Genomic DNA, 22,203 nt, shown 5'->3' on the forward strand with positions numbered 1-22,203 from the left:
GGTTTTGGTGCATAAATAATAGCACATTCCAGCTCTGTAGCATTAAAGAGTATGTGTGGAGTTCTGAAAAGAATTTCTCAGCTTCCCCCAAATCCATACTTTTGGAAAGTTAATGATTGAAAAGACCAATGTGATCATTTATTGTAACATCTGTTATTATGTATTATGTATTATAGAAACTTATTTCTATTCTCTGTTCCCCTCACAGAATCATGCTGCTTACTGTGGCAATATTATCACTCTATTCAGTTCACCTTTTATTAAAGACTTCAAAGGAAGGAGGTATGCTACCCATTAAGTCCAAATGTCCTATTTTGATTCTCTTTAAAGGGTATTTTAGTCTATAGCTCCATAACTATAGGATGATTTTGGTCAGTTTCACATTTTATTTTCTTCTGAGCCCAATAATATGGTCTCTCAATATTTTTAGTTATTTGAGCAACTGAGAGAAGTGAAAGTCAACTGGCTCAAGTTGAAGCCAAATAGATAAAAAGATTTTGGTAAATAATAAGAGTTTCAACTTGCTGCATGGAGCTCACATGAATGAAGCCACTGCTTTTTGTGTAGGGAATATTTTAACATATTTTGCATTGGTTTTTGATATCGCATCTTTTGAGTTTATAATTTATATATGGTTCTTATTTATACATTTGAGACTCCAGTGTAGAATTATATTACAGAAATATTTTAGTCATTAAAACAATCTTTTTAACAAGGTTATTTTATCTTTGATTGTAGGGTCTCTGATTTATGAAAAATTGGGGGAAAAGGCATTTGGATGGCCTGGGAAAATCGCAGCTTTTATTTCCATTACAATGCAGAACATTGGAGGTAAGGAGATATAGCCTTCAACAGGCTACTTAAACTTTCTAAAGAATGTTTAATATATAAGAAAACTCTTACACAATACATGAGCACTGTAAATACAGAAAAATAGCTGCTTTGTAGTTTTTAAATTAAAAAAATAAGTTTTAAAAATAGACTTGCTGCCCCTCTTTAAGTAAAAATAACAATATGTAACAATGAAATACTATATAAAACCCTACCAATGACTTCTAGAATTAAAATATAGAGTAAAACCTTCCTTGAAATCTGGGTGTCAGCCTAAATTTTCACTCTCTCCCTAATCCTGAACATCCAATCAAATACCAACTGGCTCCTGTTCATGTTATCTCTTACTTACCTCTTCAATCTTTCCTCTCGTTCTGTTCTCACCACTACAGTGATAACCTAAACTTGAATTTCCCCTGCTCCTATCTCTAATTCATCCTACAGATTAACTTTCTCAAATCAAATCTATTCTTGCTTCTACTGTGCATAAAATTCTTCCTTATTATTTTCAAGGTAAAATTTAAACTCTTTGGCCTGATATGTAAGGGCCTTCATTATCTTTCCTCCACCTACCATTCTGATACCTTTCCTAACAACCCCCTCAAATCTATCTATCTATCTATCTATCTATCTATCTATCTAGTCATCTATCTATCTCACCTATCTCTCCACTATGTGTCTGTGTCATCTCATAACAAATTATATTCAGTTCCCCTGTTCTTGTAGTTCTCCACCCTAACAAACACAATTACACAGATTTGCTCTCTCTCTCTCTTTCTCTTTCTCTTTCTATCTCTCTATCTCTATCTCTATCTCTATCTCTATCTCTATCTCTATCTCTATCTCTATCTCTCTCCCCTCCCACAACCCACCACTTCTCTCGGCTTTTAGGAACTAGTATTCCCTACTTCCTCTGGGCTCCCTTAGACCTCTTTGTAGGTATCTTGTCTGTTACTATTTTTAAAAGGTACTTAAAACCCTTGCATGGATGGAAGGCTTTTGGATTCAGATGCACCTCAGTTTGAGTCCATTTCTGTCACTATCTGTGACCTTGGGAAAGTCACGTTGCTCCTTTGAGTCTAATTTTCCATCTATGAAAGTGGGAGTAATATTCCATCCTCACAAGGTCGCTGCAAGGATGAAATAAGACAACATATGGCACATGCTTCCTTCCGCCCTGGCTCTCAGATCCGATGTCCATGTCTCTGGAGCCCTTCTGATTATTTTTTAAATGGACACTTTTATAATTATAAGACAAATAAATGCTAACTGTGAACAACTAAAACATTACTTAAAAATATAGATGACAAAGAAATGTTTATGTAAGTCACCCTTAGAAATAACAACTTCAGGTTTTTCTCTGCCAAATTTAATAAGTATATTTTTTTCTGTTAAAATTGGACCTTCTTTTAATACTGATTTGCAGTTTGCTTTTTTAAAATTTAACAATATGCCCTGACTGTATCCACGCATTGTCCTTTTTAATGGCTTTTGCATTTTTTATTGTGCCAGTGTAGCATAATTGGCTTACTGAATCCCTTATTGATAGACAGTTGGATTGTTTCCCGTTTTTCACTCTTACAGACGATGCTGCAGTAAATAAACTTGCACAGAGATCTTGCAAATAGGTAACCCTTTTTGACAAATAAAATCACTGGAATTATCTAGGATTTCTGGAATGCAGCAATTCTTTTAATAACCTTATCTAACTATATCTGCTCCTGATGATGGATAGTTGATAAGCAGATAAAATCCAGGCATATATGGATTTATATTTGTTTCTTCTCGTGTTTTTATATGTTAAGACTACAATCTTGGGCAGAATTTGGCAGTATTGACAGGATTGCTTCATTCATTTTACTGGTTTGGGGTCATAAGCATGTCAGCCCCCATCCTCCACCAAATAGACTGCTCTACATTTGGTTCAAATTTTCAGCCTTATCAGGATTTAAAGTATCAAGCATTTCATAGGATTATCTACAGTTGATCTATTTTGTTTGGACAACTGAAATGATCATACACATATTTAGCCCTGACTACAACAGGCTAAGTGGCAATAGCACCGTCTATTGTTCAAAGTATAGCTACTATTACGCTTCTAAATAATGGCATAAACTATAAAGTGGTGTCTCGATGAAGCCACACACATGACAAGAAGTGTGGCTTTAAGGTAGAAAGATAAAATTTTATATATAGTTCCTAAAAATGCTCTCACTTTGGTTACTCTACTTGATGAGTGGTTATTTTGCCCTAAGGGGAATCACTTGTATTTCTGTATTTAGCAACTCCACATTTAGAACGTTTAATTTCCTCAGTCCCCTGAAAATTAACATTTACCATGGATGTTTCAACACTGGCAGAATCATGTTGACATTACCCAGACAGGTCGGGATCATTCTGAATTTTTGAAGACCAAACACATTAACAGTGGTAACGTCACTGAAAGTCAGCAATAATAGCTCTCTAAAATTGAATGGTACCGCACGAAGCCAGCTAATCAGAAATATCTCGTCTGTTTACTCTCTGCAAGATTTTGCTTTAGCCAAGCTTTGTAAAGATTAACCAGATAGTGTTTGCAGAAGATACAGCAGGTATTGTAAGAATCACTTCACTCCACAAGAGAGGAGGAGCACTGGCCTGAAAGCAGGGAACGTGCACTTGGGATGAGGTCTGTCATGGTCAAGCTGCATGATCTCGGACATGCCATGGAAGCCATCTGCCCTCAGCTGAGGAATGAAGATAATAATGTACCTCTTGCTGTTTAGATGAGTGATGTGCAGAACTAAAAATGTGGGGGATTATTATCACCGTTATTACTTCCATTTGAGGTTAAGGAAACATCTGTAATATTCATTAGTTTAATGTTAATAGTTCAACTTACAACTTAGTATCTGCTTTAAAATGTGTTAGCAAAAATTCGCCGGGAGGATGTAGCATTCAGCTGAATTCTACATTCAGTTTCAATGTAAAACCCGCCAGTTTATTTTTAATTGAGACTTTTGACGGTGTATCAAATAACAAAACACTGAGTAGATGGAACTGAGAAAGGGATGTTGCATAAATCCCTACAGTTGTAGGCAAAAATATATATTATGCATATATACACATATACTGAATGTTTTTCCAGGGATTGGGTTTATAGATTTCATCTGGTTTTTAGAAGAGTGCATGATAACACATCTATCACTTATCTAAATGCTCAAGAAATGTTGCCACTTCGTATAATTTCTTATTCAGCCAAAGGAAGGCCAGGAGGCAGAGGAGGAAAATTTTCATTGACCATGGGAGGAGGAGCTATCCACTCCTGGATTCTTTTATCAGTCAAGTATGACACCAGATTAGACAGTGGTCTGAGATTTGGTGTGCCCCTCAGGGAGATACAGAGGACTAGACTGGCCCCCACCTGGAGAGAGCTAGAGGGACACGTAGTCTACCGTGGTGAACCCAGGCCTTTTGTTGCCAGGCCCTTCCTCAAGTTATAGACACTAAGACAGGATCACCCAGCACAGTTCCTGATGACTTATAACTAATGAGGGGAAAACATTCAAAGTGCAGCTTCACTGAAAACCTCAGAGCAGGATTGAACACAGAATCGTTATTGATACTGTTAGCGAAGTTCCAGATGCAAGAGCCAGAGGGCCAAACGGCTATTTTTGGAAAGAACTTGGAAGCAGTACAGAATACACAGTGGGGAACTTTCCTTGCCATTTGGGGGACTAAACGTGCACCTTCCTGGGAAGAATGTGTATCTCAAATGCAAGGACTTCTCACAACTTGCCCGTGACTTTGTTGCTGTGCACTCTACTAAGCTGTCGTGCTTTTCGTTTTAGCAATGTCAAGCTACCTCTTTATCATTAAATACGAACTACCTGAAGTAATCAAAGCATTCATGGGACTTGAAGAAAATACGGGGTAGGTCTTCTGTTCTCTCTGTAATAGCAAGTGACTCATTCTAGTTGGTCTTTTCCAATCCCAATATTCTGGTCTGTCTTTCTCTTCTAGAGAATGGTACCTCAATGGCAACTACCTCGTCATATTTGTGTCTGTTGGAATCATTCTCCCACTTTCTCTACTTAAAAATTTAGGTAAAGTTGTTTTTTATTTTTATTTTTGTTTTATATTTATAGTAAGCTGATTGTAGATGCCATATTCACCTTCCAGAATTTCTCTGCTAACTTCTAGGTTACCTTGGTTATACCAGTGGATTTTCTCTTACCTGCATGGTGTTTTTTGTCAGTGTGGTAAGTGATTTATTGACATGATTCTTATAGCATGAGATGCGTTTAGTGACTGAATTAGTGTTCTTTTTTGTTGTTGTTCAAGCACCTCACTAGCATGAAATAGTTCTTGCATCACAAACAATATTTTTTTTTTGTATTCTAATTTGGAATGAGAAAAGAACAGTCATGAGTTTAAAAATAGTTGAGTTAGAATGTCAAGACCATTGCTAATAGTATGTTTTAGGCTCACACAATATATATTTGGACCAAAAGAATACTTCAAGTGGGAACATGACAATAGCCTAGTATTTAGAAGGTGGTAGAAGAAGATAAGATTCCTAGAAGAGAAATGAGTAGACTACCGATTAGCCATATCCGCATGAATTAGCCATTTTCTCTTAATCATTCTACCTATGAAGAGAGGGCAACCACAGTGGGAATAAAGAAGAAATCCCTCCCCTCACCTGTCCCCAATCCCCACCAAAAAGGAATTTCTTGTAATATCATGGGTGCCAGATTTTATACAGCATTTCTCCAAAGAGGTAAAGGAGAAGAAGGGAGTTTTTAATAACCCATATTATTATTAGTTTGAAAAAATAAAAGACATGAGGCAGAGCAAGGAAATGATCATCTTTTAATGGAAGAGTATGAATGAAGCTTACGATGGATTCATGCAGAATACTGTCTTGTTGACTTTAAGGGGTAGGGCTTCCAACTCTAGCTCCAGCTCTTTCCTTAGAACAGAGGCTAGAGAGAGGGAGTCTCCATTGTCCATTAGTCTAAAAGGAATCATCAGCAGAGGCCCCTCACCTTCATCCCATAAGGCACACATACAGATTTTCATATCATTGTATTCAAAAGGCTAACGCTGTTGTTTTTTTATGATTGGGTCTAGGTGATTTATAAGAAATTCCAAATACCCTGCCCTCTGCCCAATCTGGATCACAATGTTGGAAATTTGACATTCAACAATACATTTCCAATGCACGTGGTAATGTTACCCAACAACTCTGAGAGCAGTGGTGTGAACTTCATGATGGATTACACCCACCAGAATCCTGCAGGGCTTGATGACAACCCGGCCAAGGACTCTCTTCATGGCAGCGGAGTAGAGTATGAAGCACACAGTGATGACAAGTGTCAACCCAAATACTTTGTATTCAACTCCCGGGTAAGTGCGAGGCCTGGGTCTCTAATGAGCCTAGTAGTGTGGCCTCTGAGCATTTATTTCATAAGCTGAGGTGGCCAGGGATTGCCATCCGTGTTGGAATGCTAAACATGCGGTGTTGTCTTTGTTTTTCAGACCGCCTATGCAATTCCTATCCTAGCATTTGCTTTTGTTTGCCACCCTGAGGTCCTTCCCATCTACAGTGAACTTAAAGAGTAAGGCAGCCATCATTTTAGCATTCTAATTTGCTTTGAAAATGGGCTCATATGTTCAATGGTGCTTTATTCAGTAGCATGGTTTATAGCTTTCTCTTTAGAGAATTTGTGCTGTAACTACTCTTCAGTAATGTGCTTTAACCAGAAAGGTGTGAGTCAGACCCATCACCGCACTACCTTCTCTACATCCCTCTCTTCTATTCCTCCACCCTAATGGTCCAGGGGAGGGTCCAGGGAAGGGGAGAAGCCAGTGGCTGTAAGGATTTTGGCAGACATGGAGGATTCAAATTTTAATTTTGGTGGAAAGAAGTGATGTCACTTGAACTGGAAACTACCACACTCATAAAGATAAAAAATTATGGTTAGGGTGACCTTACTAGGCCACTGAGGTCTCCTGTAGTCAGTCCCTAACCCTTGTCTAGAAGAATTGACCACAGAGATGTGCCAATATCTGACCTCCATTGTCTTACCTGTACAATGGAGACACTGGCTAGACAATCTTGTTTCTTCCAGCTGATATTCTGTCATTAATACTCTTTGCCCTTTGAGGTTGTTGCATCCACTTGAGGATGAGTTGGGTCTGAGCCCATTACAATAGCAGCTTCCCTCTTTGGCCTTAAGGGATAATGTCATATAATAAGTTCAGCTTCTTTAACACAGACATGAACAATCTCAGTCTTCATTTTTACTAAGTAGCAATAACTTTCCCCATAAATTCTGATTTATTTCATAAAAATTTTTTGGAATTTTAAATTATTTTTATGTCTTGGAAAATCACATGTAGCAGTTACTCTAGAGGCCTGACAATTGACTTCAAGCCACTGTGTGCCTTCCTGGTTTCTAGAAGCTGTCCAGGTAATAATATCAAGTATCCTGGTAATAATAGAACTCCTAGAGGTAGGGTTTTGCTGATTCACGTAGGTACTTGTCCTCAATAAACCCACCCCACTATGAAATATTAAGGCTTTCATGTTAATTACATTGTTAAATACTCAGTAGACAAGCTTACTTGTCAACAGGAAATAAACTTGTCCTCTTTTAGGAAGGTAGTTGTTTCTAAGACTGAAGGAGTAATGTTTTAGAAAAATGGAAACAAATCCTTTATAAGACAAATTTAAATAAGCTATGCTTTTGCATCAGGAATGAGGTTTTATAATGACATCCATCCTTTCATGATTTTCTTATTTTCATTTTAAAAAGTGACCTGTTCATAAATTTAAAGAAACAAACTCAGTGTTCATTTTATTTCCAGTCGGTCCCGGAGGAAGATGCAGTCAGTGTCGAATATTTCCATCACGGGGATGCTCATCATGTACCTGCTTGCTGCCCTCTTTGGTTACCTAACATTTTATGGTAGGTCACTCTGTCAACGTCATTCTCTGTGCAAATCCTGGCTGAACGGATCATTAATCCCAGTAGGTATCATTCTTTTAGTACCCTCTTAAGCAGCATGAATTGTAGATACAAGTACTTGGTTAACATGCTCTCTTAATCATGTCACTTGACCCAAGAAAATAGGACCTGAACCAGCTTGGCTAACAAATTACAACAATTTGTAAATTCACACTTTTAAAAAATAAATATTTTATTGATTTTTTACAGAGAGGAAGAGAGAGGAATAGAGTTAGAACCATCGATGAGAGAGAAACATAGATCAGCTGCCTCCTGCACACCCCCCGCCGGGGATGTGCCCGCAACCAAGGTACATCCCCTTGACCGGAATTGAACCCGGGACCCTTGAGTTCGCAGGCCGACACTCTATCCACTGAGCCAAACTGGTTAGGGCCATACTTTTTTTTTAATTCCTCAAATTTAAGTATTTTCCTTCTGGGATAGGTGGTATTTCTTTGGCTTGACTCCCTAATCCATCTCAGGCTAGAAGCAATGAGAGTGAATCCAATTGCGTGTTGTAAAGCTCTATTGGTTGAAAACTACCTACCAAGCAAATGGCAGAAAAAGTACAACATTCTAGAGTTAGAACCTGTTTTTTATTTACCAGTTAAGTCAAATCTGAGGGCTTGTAGCATTAGGCAACATTTTTTGCTCATCCTATTCTATTCTGTTATAATGAATGGTTTCCTAAAGAAAGAAAAGTACATGCCAGAATTCCCTTCAATCTGGGAATGTACTATCAAAACAAAATGTGACATGGCCCCATTAGATTATGTATGCCTAAAACACTTCCTCTATGGCATCTTAACGGGACACAAAAGGAGTAGGATTGTCATTCCCTTCTCCGAAGCATGGTCCTACAGACAAATTTCAGGGAGTCAAACATTGGCCTGCTAGTATTTGTTCACACTAATCATAAATATACTTTTTGTATAAACTTAACTTTTTGCATTTTTCTGAGTGACTTGGTAAATTAAATTGTTTGCAAGACAAGTTGAGGGGAAAGACTGGGTGAGGGAAAGCACCATTTGATTGACTTTTATTCTATTTGACCAATATTTGGCTATTAACCAAGTACTTGCTTTAGAGTGGGCATTAAGTCCTTTCTGGCTGTGAGTTAATGAAAGTCCAGTCAATACCACTGAAGATATTTTTTTATCCTCTGTCTGATTTTGAGGGGAGTAATGGGACAGACTGCATCTGATTCTATTAGCACCTCCTTGTCATTTGTGCTTGAAATTCTAAATGACTGTGTTTTCCAGGAGGGCAGCATCTTAGTCTTAGCACAATATTCATTGAGAGACCCTGTAAAACTCATACTAACTCATCCTTGCATGTTACTTATATTGACTCTGAGTTTCATAAGACAAGCAAAACTTGAAAAGTCCAAATGTATGAGTATCCGTGTTGTCATGGAGTCATAATCGTTGAGCTTGAAGAAATGTTGTAGATCAATTGTACTAGGGCTTCCATACTGGATTAGGAGAAGCTGCCTCAGGCTGACTGGGCAGGTGCGGGTAGAGGGGGTGGTGGTGACAGGGTGTGAGGGACAACTGGTGGTGCTTGGGCCTTTCATGACCTTGAACCAGGGCACCTCAGTCTATCATCTGTTTTGTGATGCTTCAGAGGAGCAGAGATAGATGTATCACCATGCATAATAGCCTCTGCAATGTGTAAGCTTCAGGGCCCCTTTGTTCAATGGTCACACAGCTAATAAGCTCAGAGACACAGTGAAAACAGAAGTGTCTGGATTCGCCGACATGAGTTGTTTCTACTGTACTATGTTCCCTCTGTAGAATGTTGCCAGAGGTAACCAAATGGACTCTTTCTATTCTTCCTCTTTGTAGGAGAAGTTGAAGATGAATTGCTTCATGCTTACATCAAAGTGTACACATTTGACACCCCTCTCCTCATGGTACGCCTGGCGGTCCTTGTGGCAGTAACACTAACGGTGCCCATCGTCCTGTTCCCAGTAAGTACATGGAGCTTTGAGGAAAGAATCCTGCTTGAATCTGTAGATTAGTACATATGTTCTGACTTGATATGGGCTTAATTATAATGTGAGTTTGCAATTGCAATGCCCGAGGAATATTATTATTTTTTATACAGCATTTTGGAGTCACTTAAAATTGACTATAGAGCAAGTATTTTTAGATGTTAGGTATTTTTAAAGTGTAGGGGGAAAAATTATGAAATTTATTTTTATTTATTTTCCAGCCTTATTGAGGCTGAAATTTATTTTTAAATTTAAAATTAAAAAACAGATCTTGAACTTCTATCTTGTGCATTAGTAGAAGTGAGTAGAAGTTCATATAACTTCTGACACTTGAAAGCCAAAACCACAATAACTTTCAACTCATATTACATTTCACCACAGTTTTGAAGGTATTTTATCCCCCCACCCCAGTTTATTGTGCCACAGTAACATCCAAAAGGCGTATTATTTAACCTAATTTCTTGAAGACTAATTAAAAGGGGTTCATGTGAAGTAAATGGCATCCTAAAACCAAATTTTTGGGTAAAGTTACATTATCCATCATATATCTCTTCTACTGCCCCCCAAGCGGACACATGTCCTCATTGGCGTGCCCCTTCCTGGCATTTGCATTGGCGTCAGTTTTGCTGGGATCATAGAGCGGGGCTGGTTGTAGAGATTTGGGCTGCGTGAGTTAAAACTACCACCTATGGATAAACATAGGTCTGTGCTCTCCTGCCAACTCTTCTCCTTTCATAAACACTGAATTTACTCATTCATTTTAGGGGGGGAAATAAGCGACACAGTAACCGGCACTGTCCTGTACAGAATGTTCCATACAGGGCCAAGCAGAGGAGGACTGCTCATGTAATGACTCTGTGGTCACTTTAAATGCAGTGTGTGTGCTGAAATATGTTTTGGCACATTCCTTTTTCATGAGTGCATGAAATCAGATCCTTATTGCTATGTTGGCTAATATTTACTGTTAAATAATGTCTTGCCTCTCATATATCTGAAAGTATTTCAAATGACATGTACACAGCTTTAGCCTAAAATCAGCTCCAGCATGGATACAAGGCAGAAGACAGCTGTAGACAGAAAGTGTATTATAGGGTAGAATTTCTAAGCAAATCACATCACTGGGAAAAGAATACTGGGAGCCCTTCTTTTTGTATGTAAAGATCACTAATTACATTTTGGTACACCGTAGGCACATCACTGTTGAATCAAAGCATTTTGTAAAAGAAATCTGGTATGTGCTTCTGTATTGCTTTATTCATAAACCCTGAATACAGTGCTTTTAAGTCTTGGTGTCGGGATTAACAGAGTTGGCTGTGGTCACACAGCTAATCCGTACCAGGTAAACTAATGTAGCACTCATAGCATGACAGTGATGGCTGGATCATGGCAATGGAAAGTTAAAGTCAGCTTTTCATATACTGGGGACCATTTCACCTTGACATTTATAATCCCAACATCCCCATGGAAATTCTCCCTCTATGTGATAGCTACAGCACCACTACCATCAGGAAGGGCAGTAGGTTGGAAATACCCCCCATTAGATGTCTGTTAGAACCAAAGTTGACCATTAGAAACAAATTTCAGAAAAATAACTGCTATCCTTCACTATTTATTTTCACTCAACCTTTGCATTTATGAAACACGATGCCTGTAATTCTGTTTTGCCCTTACAATGTTACACTGAGATGATCTGTACACTTGTCCACCTTTCTCCTGGTTGTAAACCCCTGGAGGTTAGGGCATGACTGGCGTAGAACAATATCAGCAATGTTTTCCAAGGAAAAGCGTCTTCAAATGAATCTGCCTTTTCCTGAGATGTACAAGCTCCCTTTTCTAGCAAAAGTGTTAGGCCAGTCCCCTTGCTGACATTTGTCAGCAATTCCAGTTTGGGTGACGATCTGGGCTGAATAAACCCAGCTCTGTGGATGTGATGGATGGGTCAGCCTGCTTGTCCCAGCCAAGAGTCACAAGGCAACATTCACTTCCCCCCCAAGGTGACAGAGGACGTTGTTAGTGTTGTTTTTGTTTGTTTCTTACAATTTAGAGCCAGGATTTTCAATGTGTCAAATGCCGAGTCTCAGCATGGTTCTCTTGGCAGGTTTCTATGTGTTAACAGACTCTTGGCCAATAAGAAGTGTATTTAGTTTGCCTCAATATCCCCATATAAACAATAAAACAAACAAGCAAATAAAACCTAATCTGGATTAAAATATGTCACTTTTAGGGGTTGGGTTTTTTGTTTTTTTGGGTTTTTTACTCTTTTTCTTTCAATAACTGGGCTCTCTTTCTTACAAACCCAGGAAGATAGGAGAATGGTTTTGTTGCTGTAAGATGGTTGGATGGTTTTTCCTTTGATTAATCCATTTATTATCTTTCTTTTCTCCAGTAAGATTAGTTTTTTCCTTCTTAGTCAAACGCATATAGTGAGAGCTTGCAATGTTTGCTGGGCAGATGAATAAATGAAGTGAATTAAGATGCGAGCTTTTTCACTGGCAGCCCAACATTTCTCTTTCTTAGTAGTAGAAGGGAGATGATAGGGGGCAGGGGTGTCTGTTAGTCCTCCCCAAGGACTAATAATGCATATTAGCTTATACTTCCCTTTACATAGTACAATTCACACAACACCATGAAAAACAGAAAGGCAAATAATTCTAACAGGTTTATCAAGAACACAGAGACTCAAATTCCACCTGCCACACCTTACAAAAAAGAGATCAAGTCCCAGACTCTCTAGCTATTTCTATTTCATTATATCACAGTAAAGTCATTCTTTTCATGTCTGTTGCCTTCAGATGTGTTTTTAAGTGTATGTAGAGGTAGGCATAGAAATATGGCAGATGTTGCTATGTAAATTGGAATAGAATCGTGATCCATAGGTATTGTCCTAAGCAATCCTACAAAGTGAAACTGTGATTTACTCCTAAGCAATAGAATTCACTTTTTTTTTTTTTTTTTTAGAATTTAGACCTAAGGCTCTCACTTTCTCCTCTCCCTCTGCATTTCTGACTTTCACGTTGGGTCCTACATTAGAACATAGCACCTCCTAAGTAAGGCTCCTGTTCAGAACACCCTCTCTGGAAATAGCAAGTTTTCTCTAGAGCTCTGGAACTTTTCTGGAATCATTCCGAGTTGGAAGCTATGGCGGTTGCTGGGGACTTCCCCCACCCACAGCATCTGACCCACATTTCCAGGTTCTTATCAGCTTGTGTCTGTAGAGAAAAGGGCACTTAGATAAGTGGAACAGCAGGCAGTGCTTTGTGGGTAATAAGCCAGAGTGATCTCTATGCTGACATAGGTAAACAGAGTTGCTGAGGATCTTTTGATCCCAGGCTCACATCTCAAGGCTGCATTTTAACATGGAATGACCAGCAGGTTTCCTTCCCTTCTTTTCCACCTCCCCCTACCATCACCAGCAGCCTGCTGACTCCCTGCTTGCCCTATCGCCCTCTTCAGGAATACACTGGCAACTCAACATCTTCAGTTCCGTTTGGCTTTTGTGATTCCTTATTCACCATGAGGAGCAAGCTTTCACCATTTACTCCAACCAGTGCTCATTATGCTAAACCTTCATCCTTCTGGGAGCCATATGACCTTAAGAAACCACTTATACTGTACATACAGGATTGCCTGTAACTCAGCTTATTCAGTTAAATGCGTTATTTTAACAAAGGACTAAAAAGCACTTAGATGTGACCTCTGCCTGGAAATAACCTATATTCTAGTTGTTTATTCTATAAATGCAGCACTTCAGACAAATGAACCCTTCAGCATTATGTATGTACCATAGAAAGCTCATTTCAAGCCCACTGGTGAGACCAGATTGGACAGCATTAAACAGGACATAATGTAGAATTTATAAGCTGCTGGGAAAACAAAATAAAGGCATTTGCTTTCCTCAGTCCTTTTCACAATGACTTTCATAATTTTTGCTAATCCAATTTTTAAAATCCGTTACAAAGTCGCTCTTAAACCATTTCCAGAGACTCTCTGGTTTGCCATTCTGGAAATGAAATTGCTTTATAAACCTGAACAGATGGCTTTAATTTTGGTGGAGTGGTATGAAAGGAATGTCACATTAGAAACTGCAAGCAATTCAGTTCGAAGTTTTTGTCGTTCATACATGTGTTTCAAAATACTATATTTTACATTTTCTCTTTCAAGTAAATTCCCATCCCCATGCCATTAAGAGACTTCAGAAGTAAAATTTTAAAGTGCAAATCAATCCCAGCATTTCTAAAAATGTGATGTCCCAGCTTAAATGAAGTGCTCACTTATTGCAAAGCCAATAGACTAATTCCACAAAGTCAAAAGTGTCTTCTAAGAGTCCAAAGATAAGAGTATTTCCAACTTTGTTAAGCTGTTCAGACATAACTGGCGTTCCCTCTACTCCAAAGGACCTTTTCATCCAGTTACATCAGAGTAACTTGAGCAGCTGCTGCCAAAGGAGCCTCTCCTGACCCTTCACCTACTTATTTCAGTCACTAAAATAGGGTTGAAATCTGTCAAGGACCCTGAAGGGAGGGGGAAGATTTGTTCTGTTCCATTTAATTCAACATTTACTGAGTGCCTGCTGTGTGCAAGACTCTAAGCTAGAAACTCTGAGGAATGTTAACATTATTAGGTCCTGTTCTTTGTCTTTTGTGTATTTATAATCTATAATTGGGGGGGGGGGGGGTGTTCCTAAACGGGTAAGAAGAGAAAGGAGTAAACACAGTATCATTTAAAAAAAATCAGGTGGGAAAAAAAAACATGTTAAGTACAAAGCAAAATTAAGAAAAACCCAGGTTTGTAAAGATTCCATTTGCAATCCCATGCAAAGCAATTCAGTGCTCACCCTTAATGCTTGCTCCAGTCTGACAAGACATAATTAGAAATCAACAAGGGTTTTACTGTCTCTGATTTATATCTCTTATCTGTTATTTTATCTCTTTCTGAGAGATTTTAAGAAAAAATTATTATACTATACTTATACTGTATGTACATATGAAAAATATGAATTTACTTATTACCACTGAACTGTACACTTAAAAATGGTTAAGATGGTGAATTTTGTGTTATGTGTATTTTATCACAGTAAGGAAATTCTAAAAAAAAAAAATCAGCATCAAGGTATTTTCTGGGAGAAAAAGGAGAAACAAAGAAAATGCTCCAGAGCAACGAGAATATCTATACATATCAAAGCCGAAGTGACGGTTACAACTGGTGACTGAATGACCAGTCGCTATGACACTACCAGGGGGCAGATGTCCAATCAGGAGCTGCCCCCTGGTGGTCAGCACGCTCCCACAGCCAACCTCCCCTGGCCAGTCAACCTCCTGCAGTCCCTCCACCTGGACTGGGCAAGACGGCCTCGATCGCCAGCCAGGCTGAGGGACCCCACCCGTGCACGAATTTGTGCATCGGGCCTCTAGTTTTAAATAATAAAGTAAAAAACAAAGCAGTGACCTTGCCTTTGAACTTTCTTGTTGCAGATTCGTACGTCAGTGACAACACTGTTATTTCCCAAAAGGCCCTTCAGCTGGATAAGACATATCCTGATTGCAGCCATGCTTATTGCACTTAACAATATTTTGGTCATCCTTGTGCCAACTATAAAATACATCTTTGGATTCATAGGTAAGTTTCAGAAAGGCTTTTTTTTTTCCCATCTACTTTTTTAAAAAAAATTTATTGTTCAATTACAGTTTACATTCACTATTAATTCATATTAGTTTCAGGTGTACCGTATACTGGTTAGACAACCATATACTTTATGAAGTGTTCCCCCGGAAATTTCCAGCACCCGTCTGAAATCATACCTAGTTATCACAATATTTTTTACTTTATTCCCTAGGCTGTACCTTACATCCCTGTGACTATTTTGTAACTACCGACTTGTACTTCTTAATCCCTCCACCTTTTCATGGAGTCAACTCAAGCTGATAGCCCCTTAAATGGCAGACAGGGAGCCTCTGCTGGGAGGCCGAGAATCCCCATCTGTCTGAGGCTCCCAGGCTTCCTAATAGTCCCATGGGGCACCAGCTATCACCCTCCCTCTCTCCCAGATGACACTGGAAGTTACTCACACAATCCGAAAATGTTAGTGCCAAAAGCTACCTTACAGGTCATCTAGTCCCGCTGCCTTTTCTGACAGACGAGGAAACTGAGCCCCACAGAAGTCAAGTCCTATACCTTGGAGTGGACCCTGGGTTTGCACTTAGGTCTTAACTCTGCAGCAAAAAATAAGGGAGACAGATTTTACCCTCGGGATGCTCTCTCAGGTCTGTGATTAGCTGAGAATTAAGGATATCTTTGGAGGAGGAGGAGATTGATTTTGTAAAGCATATTATTTCCCTTTACTGTGTGGCCTGATAATATATTTAATATTTTTATTCTGCTGATTTGGGGGTTTACTACAACTTTAAATACAATACTGTATAAAACTTCTAAAACTTAGGTAAAAGCAACTTGAAAAGTTAGAAGTAAATAGGAAGGGTGTGTGATGAGTTCAGCCTCCTTAGTAGATGCTTATTGTATTACTAGAGGCCCAGTGCACAAATTCGTGCACTGGTGGGGTCCAGTTGGCCCGCCCCAATGGGGGCTGATTGGGGGCGGGGCCAGCCAGGGTGAGGGGCCTCAGTTGTTCCTGTCCTTCTGGTCATTCTGCCATTCAGTCCCTGGGCTTTTATTATATAGGATTAATTTCCTGTAAATTTGTGACATTTGGTCGTTTTATTATTGATTATAGGTTATGTGTACTTAGTATGCAGCTATGATGTTAGGTATAGTTTAATTTTCCTTATAAACATATCTTCTTTGAATAAGCAACACAGAGGATCTTATAGTGGATTTAGTGCTAAGATTAGGGCAGCTTTAGATCTGGTGTCTTTGCTTTGCTGAGTCAGACCTGCTATGTAAGACGTTGACCTGTCTGGTGTCTCTCTCCTCAGGGGCTTCTTCTGCCACTATGCTGATCTTCATTCTCCCAGCAGCTTTTTATCTTAAACTTGTCAAGAAAGAACCTCTTCGATCACCCCAAAAGGTTGGGGTAAGTAAGACTTGCAATTTTCCCCATTATAAGCTGTTCTTTGACTACTCAGAATAAACCAGAAAATACACATGGTTCAAAAAAAAATATGAATTGCTGAACAGGAATGAACAATCAAAGATGAATTGGAATTCTCTGGTGGAGAGAAAGAAGGCTGGAGTTCTGGCTCAGATGATTCCGGGATTTCTTCTCTTCAAATACCTAATATCTTGGGCTGAGTTCTTCCTACCTGTCAGAGGCTAATGGAGATCTCCCACAGACACACATGCATCTTATCTCCGCCACTCAGTGTTTGTGACACTATTTTATGGGAAATTACGCAGGAAGGACAGTGTTCATAAACACTTTGGCCATATTCGTTAGGTATAAGGCCCAAAGAAAAGATATTGCTTTTATTTTCCCCTCCATAGGAGCTTGCTGTCTTCTGGTGTGGACTGACATCCAGAGCAGAAGCACTCCTTTCCCAGTTAACCTCTTTAGATATGAAGTATAGTTTTATGAAATGAGAGAGTATGTACTTCTCTTCTGTAATATAACTACAGAAAAATACACTAGAAATAATTGTTTTTCCAATAATTACGTATTATCCATGACTGCTTAATAAAGTCTTATATTAAGACTTGAAAAGAAGCCTCTTACTGAATTACACTGAATTTTGCCTGGGAGTCATTCACCTCTTGGGGTTTTTCGGGACAATTTGGTATCAAAAGCTCCTCCAATCATCTCACCCGCAAGTTTCTACTCTGTGTAGTCTTCCTTGGGCTTTATAGCAGTGTGACCTTAGCAAGTTACTTGATCTTTTTGTGACCCATTTTCAGTTTATCAGATGTAAAAATGAGTAAAATTATATTCTAGATTCTTTCAAGTTAAAAAGAAATTAGCAGCTGCTTCCTAGTATCTAGAATTGGGAGATTGACCTGTGTGGTACTAAATAAGGCTGTTTCTGGTGTTATTTTTGTTTGCTTATAAATTTTCATCACACCTACTACTCTCTTATGACCTGCTTTTTTTCACCTAAAAGACTGTGAGCTCTCCCCTGGTCATTAAATTGTCTTCTGTTGCTTGGCTTTTTAATGATTCCAGGGTATTCCATCATTTTGATGTACCAAATCAATGAACCATTACCGTATTTTGAACATTTGGGTTACAATCTCTCTAATGTATTCACCCTCTTTCCTGAACTAGGCTTCTAAATTGACTGAATTGCTAGGCATGGATAGCTGAGCTATAAGAATAATACAATTCAATAGGCAAATCAGATTGCTGACTTAGGTAAACAATTTACTGTTTACTGACTTAGCACAAGCTTTGCTAAGTAAGGATGGTTTCTGTGTTCCTCACAAGTTCTCTCTGACTTACAGGCTTTAATTTTCCTCGTGGTTGGCATCATCTTCATGAGTGGAAGCATGGCGCTCATTATCACGGACTGGATTTACAATCCCCCGAATTCCAAGCATCACTAACCCAAAGAAAAATACTTTCTTTTTCTACTGGAAGTGGTTACAAATTAAGCTCCAAAGGACATGTGAGCTATTTTACCCCGATGATTGGAATGTTATTCATAGGAAGTAACAAGAAGATTCCAAAGATATTCACCAGTAACATCACCAGGCACCTTCAGAAGAGAAAATCGTCATTTTTGTCAAGAGTGGCTGTTTATGTGTTTAAAATCCGTGGTGCACATTTCTACGCAGGTTTTGCCAGAGGGGTATAAGATGATGTATTTTTGCTGTTGTACAAACAGAATAAGGGTAGCTGAGTGTAATGGTCATCAGATAGCCCCCTCCCCCTTTCCATAGTACCAAATGCTTGTATTCTCAGAATATCAAATGAAATGCCCTGGTGGCAAAGCTATCACCACTTAATGCCTTCCCCTAATCTTGCACTAAACACTTTGGATCTATTTAATAACAGAGGCAAAAGGCACGTCTTACAAACTTGTCCCTGTAAGATATATGAATGATCAGACACCAGGCTAGAATATCTTATTGTCAACAGTAAAAGAATATTTTGCCCATCCTATTTGTGACATTGAATTAATGACTTCTTCATTTAGACTTTTTTTAAACATTATGAGAGGGGTCTTATTTAAATTATAGAGCAACAACAAAAATAATGCTTATAGCTAAACTGCCTGTTCTGGAAGCATTTGCTTTTTCATATTAGTCTTAGTCCTCTTATCATACTTTTATTATTGAACAATGCTCTCCCTCTCGTCTTCCATTCTCATTCAGAATTTTTAGAAGACCACAATTCATGTGGAGGTACACTACCCAGTATTGTTTGATACATTTTTATTTGATAAACATTCAGTGCAGGAAACTGTGATTGCTATATGTTTGTGTATATAATCTTATTCTGTAGTCACCAGAATTTTAATGTATGGTACATCTGATTTTTATTTTTTACGTGTGTAGTTTGTCTCTCATTACAGTCAAAACATTTATATTATTTGGGGTGAGGGCAGGGAATTAAGTTGATGGGCTCAAAAATCCATTTGTATGTATCTGTCTATTGGGGATATTTTAAATTTGAAACCTAAGTTATACATAGCTCAGTAATGTTCTTTTTCAATGTTTACAGTAATATCATAATCACCTACAAGAAAATAAGTTCTTATTTGCAAATAATTATTAATAATACTGTTCATTTAATTTAGCATAACTACAATAGCATTTAGTTCATTATATCTTAGACAGGTGTTTGCTGACATTTATTTGCCATTTACTACAATGTTGAGTGGTTCTCCATAAAAATAAATGCTAACACTACAAGGAGAAGCAAACTATTATTTTTGCTCACTTCTACAGCATACATGAAATGGATTTAAAAAATAGTACTTACCGCCTGGAATTTCTGGAGTTTGCTACTTTTTTTTCAAATCAGTAGCAAGAACATTTGTTCTATATTTTATATTTTAGTAAAGCCAAGTATGAAATACAAGTATCATATAAGTATGATAATATTAAATCATATTCTAATAGTTTTTCTGGAATGTGCTATAAGAAAATATATTTGTTTTATGTATTATTTTCTAGAGGCACAATACTGTAAAATGGTGCACTTTTTTATGGAAATTGAACATTACTAGAAACTATCATAACTTTTAAGTTACTATTATTGGAAAAAATTTTCCAAACAGCATCTTTAAGATGTATTTTCATTCATCTAAAGAGATAGCAGGTGGAAAAGTTGCTTTCTGAGTGTTAAAAAAAAGTTTAATCTGAATGTTTTTAAATGTAAATATCAATAATTAACAAAAAAGTGGAAAACTGTAAAATCTGTATATATTTTGAATGTTTTACATTTGAAATGACTAACTTAAAAATGTCAACATATGTAATTATATAAATACTCAAGAGCAATACTACAATGCCCCATAATGAAGCACCATTTCTTTCTCATGGCCATTTCGGGATGAATTCAGACTGCAGGGCAGACATACATATGGTTAATTTAACCCCATTTGTAAACAGATAAAAATTTTATTTTCTTATTTCATTTATAAGATGGTTCAATGTATTGGGAGGCTTTTTTATTACAGAAAGTGTATATTGGTATATAATAAATGAACTTTTCAAAATGACTATGATGTGATCTTTTTCCATTGCTAAAGACTCTGAATTATACAAGAAAAGAATTTTAAATCTAAATATTGTCTTTCTTTGTTCTATTATCATTGTTACTATTGACATAGAACTAACATCTGTAGCTGTCAAAAATAGTTGCCATCTTATTTAGGCAAAATACACAACTAATCCTAAATCATCTTTATTTTATATCATCACATATATACCTCTTAGAATAAATGTGAAAGAAATTAATCCCTTTATGGTTAATTAGGGAGAATTCATTTGAGATGGGAAAAAAAGAGGGACTAGAAGAAACATGAGAATAGTAAGATAAAGACATGGAAGATTTCGGAGAGAGGAAAGCAACATGCGCGTGTTGAGGATTGGGCAGAAATGGACTCTTAGTGGGAATGACGAGTCATATGGTAAAGTGTTGGCTTAATTTTCTAAGAAACTTCCAAATAGTTCTTCAAAGTGGTTCTACCATTTCATTTTCACCAGTAAAGTATACAAGCTCCAGTTGTGCCACATCCCTGACATTCGCTGTTGTGTTTTATACTTGACAGCCTTTCTAGTAAGTGTGAAATATAGGGTGTCCCCAAAACATTTTTGGTATTTTAACAGCTGATAGTTGAATTGATGTTTCTTTATTTTCAGCCAGATTAAGCTTTGAACAAAGGAAATTCATCCTAAAATGCTACTGGAAGTTTGAAAGCACAGTTGAAGTACAAATACTGCCTTTATAATTATAACAAATGCTGATAACTCACTCAATTTTCACTCCTCTTCAGGTTTAACTGGTTGAAATAATGGGGGAAGCTAGACTAAGCTTTGAACAAAGAAAATTTATCCACTAGACTTTTTTATGGGGATACATAAAAGATAAAGTTTATGGTATAAAACTGGCAACAGTTGATTAATTGAGGGTCACAAATACCAAAGGAAAAGATTCTTGATGTTTGCAATTCCATTGCTTCACGTTATTTGCAGTGCTTGGACCAGAGTGGTCATCAGTTTGAAAGCAGACATTAACAAAAAAAAATATTTATATTCATTACTGTAGATTCTTTTAAATTTTGAAAATGAACTATATGTTAATAAACACTGACTTTATAGTCATTCAAAGTATGTATACTTTTTTGGGGGGACACCTATAGTATCTTGTGATTTTCATTTGCATTTCCCTGATGACTAGTGTTGGCAACTTCCATGTGCTTCATGCCCACTCATGCTTCCTTTTCTAAAGTGCCTTTTCCAATATTTTGTTTATTTTTAAAATTAGGTGGCTTGTCTTTTGATTGTTGATTTGCCAACGGTCTTTTTATATTCTGGATATGTGTCCTTTCTCAGACTGCACATATATTTCCTCAGTATATAGCATGCTACTCATTTTCCTGATGTGTCTTAATTACATCTTTCTGGAGCTAGGTGTTTACTGCTTAGAGCTCTACAATTCCTGCCTAACCAGGATACGATTAATTGGAATGGTATTGTTGTAATTAATGTTGAAATTTTCAAATTTGGAGTGTAAGAGTCTTCTTTTTTCTGTTGGTTTTTCTTTTTTTATGCTTTATTAATGTATGGTAATATAACTCTTGTCTTATGCAGATATTTCATTAAAAGTAACTTTTTCTAAATCACTTTGAATCTTAGTTGAGATCCAGTACTACATAGACAGGCCCAGGATAGCAAAAAACCTTACTGGCTGCTTGTAATCAACTTTATTAGCTTTCTCAGCCTTTGTTGCAGATACATATAAATGAAAGAGGAGAAACTGTTCCG

At 37.6% G+C, this 22,203-nt stretch overlaps 1 protein-coding gene across 3 annotated transcripts in view; it reads left to right on the forward strand.

Annotated features, from left to right (window-relative positions):
- SLC38A4 (solute carrier family 38 member 4) overlaps nucleotides 1-20,436 on the forward strand; it is a 62,681-nt gene extending 42,245 nt beyond the window's left edge. For all 3 annotated transcript variants that reach the window (XM_036299552.1, XM_036299551.1, XM_036299553.1), the window contains 12 exons: nucleotides 209-282; nucleotides 739-831; nucleotides 4,662-4,743; nucleotides 4,834-4,916; nucleotides 5,014-5,072; nucleotides 5,947-6,222; nucleotides 6,355-6,434; nucleotides 7,687-7,787; nucleotides 9,674-9,798; nucleotides 15,294-15,438; nucleotides 16,752-16,849; nucleotides 18,211-20,436. In XM_036299552.1, the coding sequence (XP_036155445.1) occupies nucleotides 209-282; nucleotides 739-831; nucleotides 4,662-4,743; nucleotides 4,834-4,916; nucleotides 5,014-5,072; nucleotides 5,947-6,222; nucleotides 6,355-6,434; nucleotides 7,687-7,787; nucleotides 9,674-9,798; nucleotides 15,294-15,438; nucleotides 16,752-16,849; nucleotides 18,211-18,312 (1,318 nt within the window). In that variant the 3' untranslated portion in view covers nucleotides 18,313-20,436. The remainder of the gene's footprint in view (nucleotides 1-208; nucleotides 283-738; nucleotides 832-4,661; nucleotides 4,744-4,833; nucleotides 4,917-5,013; nucleotides 5,073-5,946; nucleotides 6,223-6,354; nucleotides 6,435-7,686; nucleotides 7,788-9,673; nucleotides 9,799-15,293; nucleotides 15,439-16,751; nucleotides 16,850-18,210) is intronic.
- The last annotated feature ends 1,767 nt before the right edge of the window (nucleotides 20,437-22,203 follow it).

This window comes from Myotis myotis, unplaced genomic scaffold (genome assembly GCF_014108235.1).
Source record: "Myotis myotis isolate mMyoMyo1 unplaced genomic scaffold, mMyoMyo1.p scaffold_m19_p_3, whole genome shotgun sequence".
In the NCBI taxonomy this organism is placed as follows: Eukaryota; Metazoa; Chordata; class Mammalia; order Chiroptera; family Vespertilionidae; genus Myotis; species Myotis myotis.